The sequence below is a fragment of the Austrofundulus limnaeus genome, unplaced genomic scaffold, assembly GCF_001266775.1.
Source record: "Austrofundulus limnaeus strain Quisiro unplaced genomic scaffold, Austrofundulus_limnaeus-1.0 Scaffold47, whole genome shotgun sequence".
Classification (NCBI taxonomy): domain Eukaryota; kingdom Metazoa; phylum Chordata; class Actinopteri; order Cyprinodontiformes; family Rivulidae; genus Austrofundulus; species Austrofundulus limnaeus.
The window spans coordinates 111,162-116,866 of NW_013952449.1; the positions used below are offsets into that span (position 1 = coordinate 111,162).

At 40.4% G+C, this 5,705-nt stretch overlaps 1 protein-coding gene across 4 annotated transcripts in view; it reads left to right on the plus strand.

Moving 5' to 3' along the window:
- Positions 1–5,705, plus strand: part of ankrd26 (ankyrin repeat domain containing 26) — a 48,213-nt gene that overhangs the window by 40,014 nt on the left and 2,494 nt on the right. For all 4 annotated transcript variants that reach the window (XM_014008029.1, XM_014008030.1, XM_014008031.1 and 1 more), the window contains 6 exons: positions 484–618; positions 734–846; positions 1,209–1,332; positions 1,416–1,703; positions 1,843–2,078; positions 4,162–4,405. In XM_014008029.1, the coding sequence (XP_013863483.1) occupies positions 484–618; positions 734–846; positions 1,209–1,332; positions 1,416–1,703; positions 1,843–2,078; positions 4,162–4,405 (1,140 nt within the window). The remainder of the gene's footprint in view (positions 1–483; positions 619–733; positions 847–1,208; positions 1,333–1,415; positions 1,704–1,842; positions 2,079–4,161; positions 4,406–5,705) is intronic.

Sequence of the window (5,705 nt, forward strand, 5' to 3'; positions counted from 1 at the left end):
AAATCATACATTGTATTTTTCTGGATGTTTGTTTTAGCTTCCATCACTCACAGTTGAAGAGTACCTATGATAAAAATTACAGTCTTCTACAAGCTTTGCAAGTGGGAAAACCTGAAAAATCAACAGTGTATCAAATACTTGTTCTCCCCACTGTACATTAAAAATACATTTACTTACAGTAAATATGCCCCTGGGTGCATTTTTTTTGGTCCTAGGACTGTTTTTTTAAAAAGTACATACCCAAAGTTGAGTAAAAAAACTTTAAAAAGTGAATTTTGCATAATAGGCCCCCTTTAAATAGAAGTCATTAATTTTATTAATTTGATCTGGTTTGTGTGAAATAATTTACACGTTAGGATGATCAGTTTTTGCTGATACTTGAAAATGAAAATAAACTGTCAAATGATTTTTTTTTTTAATTTTAGGCTCTAGATTTTGCAATTTATTCTTCAAATTTTGACTTGTGTCTCTTTTTTTCCTCAGGTCCAGAAACAAAGTGTGCTGTCTCACACAGCCCAGGACTCACAGGCCCTGTGGGAGGAAGAGCTGAAGAGCCGCTCAAAACTAGGACTGCGCTTAGCGGAGCTCGAAAAAGAAAAAGGAGAACTGACTGCCCAGGTTATCACTCTGTTTAACTTAAGAACTGAATTATGTTACAATCGATTTAAATAACAATTAATTCTTAAAAAAATCTTTGATTTGATTCTCAACGCCTGGTTTGTTTGTGTTGCAGATGGAAATAGAGAAGAAGAAAGCCAAGAAACTCACAGAGCAGAAAAAAGCTGTTGACGCTCGTCTCGATCAAGAGATGAATAGAAACACAGAGCTTCAAAAGGAAATGTACAGGTGACTCCTAAACGCTTCTTTGTGGCCTGTGGACTGTACCCCCCACTGTTTAGACCCACTTAGGATCCTATAGACCCCATCTGAGAAAGCTTATGTGGTGCACCTGTATCTATTTCCTTTGTAAGGATGTTATTTTAGAATCTACTGTATGTGTTTTGTTCTGTCTTTATTGTGTCTTATTGTCTTTTTCTTATTAAAGAAAATCTCTTTCTATAAATCAGAAAAAAGATAATGTACTTGCGTATCTTATTGCATTAAATAAAATTGTGTTGGTAATAATAAATTCAGTTTGTCTACTTTTAATTTTTAGTTGTTTGGATCTGGTTTGAGTCTGACATCTGCTTGGTTTCTGTGTGGTTCAGGCTGCGCACTTTACTGAAGACTGCAAAGAAGAAAGTTCAGGATCAAAAAGCTGGTGGAGCAGAGTTTGCCTCCCCAATGAGCAGTCTTCAGATGGACATGGGCCGACAGCGACATTTGCAGGTGGTTGCTTTAGTTTCTTACATGTAACTTCATACACTGGCCTGGTTGTTGAATAATAACCATGTAACTTTCTCTCTCTCTCTCAGGTGGATGATCTGCAAGAGCAGCTGGAGAAAGAAACATATCGCCGCAGTCAGCTAGAAAAAACAATTGAGGAGCTTAAGGTTCAGATAGCCTCCCTGAAGAGCTTCAGCTATAGTAGTGACCATGTGGAGAGGAAGAGGCAGTTAGAGGAGGAGGTCCTGGACCTGAGACGTCGTCTGGAGACTGCTCAGGTAGAACAAAGTCAGATGGAACAGTACCGCCGTGAAGCAGAGGAGAAAGCCCGACAAGAAATCCAACTAAAGTTGGAGCAGGTCAACCTCTTCCTTCAGGTACAAACCAGGTGCTCGTCTGTAGCACATGACACAGAATAAACTTAGATTAACATATTTGATCATTTTTATGTACAACATGGCAGTATCTCTGTGTCTAATTTAGGACAATTGTGTTTTGTTTTGTTTTTATTCTCAGTCCCAGGCAGCATCACAAGAAGCACTAGATCAAATTAAAGCTGCCAATGAGGCGAGCTTGCGTTCTCAGCTGGAGCAGAGGATCCGGGAGCTGGAGGGAGAGCTGAGCCGAGCCCGCTCCACCCAGCAGGATAGTGTCAACCAAAAAGACGCCACACGCACAGAGCTAGAGCGGTACCGGCAACTCTACTCCGAAGAGACGCGCCTCCGGAAGTCCCTGACTGCTAAACTGGAGAGGTTAGAATGATATTACAGTCAGCTCACTACACCTGTTGCACTTCACAGACCTGAAACTAGTAAGTCCAACAAAAGGCAGCCAGACTGAGGATCCTTTTGAATTCAAACTAAAGACTGTGATGTTCTAATCCTCAGACAGATTCATACTTTAACCAGATTAACAATGTGAGAGGCTCTGCTCCGCTGAGAAGCACAGAGGTGCTCTGAGAATGTGCAGGAAATGCTAGTTTGTGCAATAATAGTTAATAATAGTTTATTTTGCTGTTGGTGCAGTTCAGTCTTTGTAGATTGACTCTGGATGGCCCTGTGCACACTACTGCCCTGCGGATGCAGTGTAAATGTACTTATTGATTATAAAGGGGACATTCTTACTGCGGAGGTCGGAGCAGATACAATGTAAATAGGGCTTAATAACCTTCAAAAGAAACTTTGCAAGACTATATGCCATGGACGTCCGTTCTAGCACTTCCATATTTTTTGGCCACAAACACAAACAGCACTTCCGGTTCGCAGGCAACACTGTGTTAGCGCAGGCTTTTTACACTCAGTGGCAGCTGTCCACAGGACAAGATTTGCATATTACATGTACCAACATTAACACAGGAGATGCACAAGTTGACAAAAGGCCACGCAAGCGGAAAAAGTTACTCTTAAGCAGATTAAACCCATAAAAAATCAAAAGTAAGACGTCCAGAATTAAGCCTTTTTCACTATTCCTTGGCTGCTTGTTCTGTGAATTTTTCATATAGAGCTGTGACACTTATATTGTTGGAAAGAGCAGAGTCTGGTCTTTAAATTGATGACTACTTGTTTGGTTTGGATCGTGTTCCCTGATGTTGGTGCACTGAAACATGGAATGATTTTAAGGCAGAGGTTCTGCTGCTCTTGCTACAGGAGGGGAGGGGTGCTTGGATTTTGTCTACACTGTAATATACAATAACAAGTTTTGGCTTTTGCATAAAACTCATGAAAAAGTTGCCTATAATAATTTCATACTCTGTATAACACAAACACACCTACATTGTGAAGAATCTAATGTTCTTGTCGGAAGCAGCAAAACGGTGAATGCCAAACAGCTGCCTTAGCGTCAGACTCTAAACTGTTCCCGTAGCTGGTGGATTTCCTCCTGGATTATAACATTTACCTCCAGCACTAAATGCACAACTGCAGAGTCTGGAGAAGCAGCATACTTATGATCTAAACATCTAGTCTATACTGGCTGTTGTGTTAGCTTCCTCCTCGCTGTCCTCTGGAAGTGGTCTTTGCTCTCTCGGGTCTTGGCAGTGAAGGAGTTAATTGTACAGCTCCCTTCTTTAATCTCCATCTTCCCATTTCTGACGCTGGCTCTTAAATATCCTCAGGTTTGAAATACTTACTACAAACACGAGTGTGAGCTTTTATAGCTAAATTGTCCCTGCGTATAGCCACGATCCACTGTTGTTGCCTTAACTCCTCATCAAGAGGAATCTGGAGAAAAACTAACAACTCTCTTGTACCTACTGGTTAGTGGACACAACGACACACAACAGAACTCAAGTTTTGTACCAGTAGCTCACAGATGCTTTATCTTTTGCGACTTTTTCATGGTCTAGTTCTAGGAGCTAATGCTAAAAACAATTCACAGTAGGCAGGACCCAGAAGTGATGCTCGTGGCCTGAATTTTAACAGAAATTCGTCACTAATAGCTGTGGCATACAGGCCACTGGGAGAAAATATGCAAAGCAGCCCTAACACTTCAGAGACAGGTTTGACACTAGACTCTCATGGCAGTTCAGGTTGGGATTATCCGTAGCAGCTCTGTGTCTGTTTTGAAGTAAAATTTGTGATACAAATTTTGTTAACATGTTCACAACTCAAGCAAGACTGCACTCTACTGTGTCCCACACAAGGACATGGAGAACTCCCCGAATGTCACAAAACATTCTGGAGACCCCAACATGAATGTGAACTCGTTCCAGCCCAGTGAGATGCCACCGTAAACATTGTGTTTGAATCTTTTTAATGCATTGTTTGTGTACACATTGAAATCACTGAAGTCTTGTGAAGATGAAAGCAGATGAAGGTTTTGCCTTTCTATCCACAGGGCAAACATTCGTCTCTCAGAAGCCAATTCCAAGTTGCTCAGTGAGCGCAGCAGGTCTTTTATCACGAGCAACATCACAAATGGGAGCCTTGTCGGGCCTTCCCTGGACCTGAGCTCTCTGGGTTCTCCAGCAAACTATGGGGCCACACTTGGGTCCCAGAACAGAAGCTTTGGTCTGGGATTTCCCCTTCTGAGTCCAACGACTGAGGGACAGAACAGCAGAGTGGAGGATTATCTGGCCAAGGTTTGCAGTGTCTCTAAATAAACCCTCATTAAGTTGTTTTGACTTCATTATTTCATAGAAATAGTCCTTAGTGTCCTTATTGTTTGTGTTAATAGTGTGTAACTAGTGACATTTTTTAAACCAGTGATATATTTTGTCATTTTAATTGATTGCAGAGACATGATAGTTGTAGTTTTTTTTTCTTCTTCTTCTTTTTCATTGACCACCATTACTCAGAATTTGGAAAAACATTTTGGCAACATCAAACTGAAATTTCTACCTTCACCCTGTTTTTTTATTTTTGATTTATTCCTCCTGTGTACTGTCTGTGCCACGTCTTTTTTATTATTTCTTTACTTCTAACTTGTCTTTTATTTCTCACTCTTTTAGCTTCTAGCTCAAAAGTCTGTTTCTCACTTCTCCTCTCTTCAGCCAGACTCATAATCAGGTGTGTAGTTGTGTTTAGCTGAGTGTCCAACTAGTTGCTGTTGCTTTAAACTGACTCTGATGTTCAGGCTTCATACGGAGGAAAACTACAGAACGTCTAGCTCCAACAATGTAAATGTGCTAGTGCTCAAAGGACAGGAATGTGACCCGATGAACAGATTCCTCCTGATGACACAAGGTGGCGCTCCTCTACCTGCTGTAAACAGCAGCTGAGGCACAGGCAAGCAAACAAACTTCACTCTGCTCTTGTCTCCACACTCATCTGATCTTCTGCAACACTGGTGTGAATTTATTTGAACTGTTTTTGCTGAAGACCTGAGGCTCCTAGTCAGTACTTCCCTTAATGCACTGCAACATAAACAACTGTGACAAAATTATGTAGGAAATTATATTTTATAATAATAAAAGACTGAAGAGATTTAGATTATTTCAACAACCCATCCCAATAATCAACACTAGTCATAATCTCATAAAAATTATAAATCACATCATTTAGGCCTAATTTCAAGAACAATCTTGGGTTTTTTATTTATTATTTATTTTATTTTGGGTTTATTATTTATTATCCTGGTGTTTTAAATGAGCCGGCTGTGATTCAGTGGTAGTGCAGCCTATTTCAGACTAAATACACACAGATTTGACTAATATCCATATGCTGTGGTTTTTGTGGGGTCATCTAATCCCTAACTGCTCCCTGGGTGCTTAAATAGCTTCCTGCTGCTCCACCTGGGTCAGGGATGGGCAACCTAAATGATTGAAGGGGCCACAATTTTTTATTAACACTACCAGAGGGCCAGATAGTGCTGCACACTTAACAAATGTAATACAACTGCCATTTAAAAAATGTTTATGTGTGTATGTATATATATATATA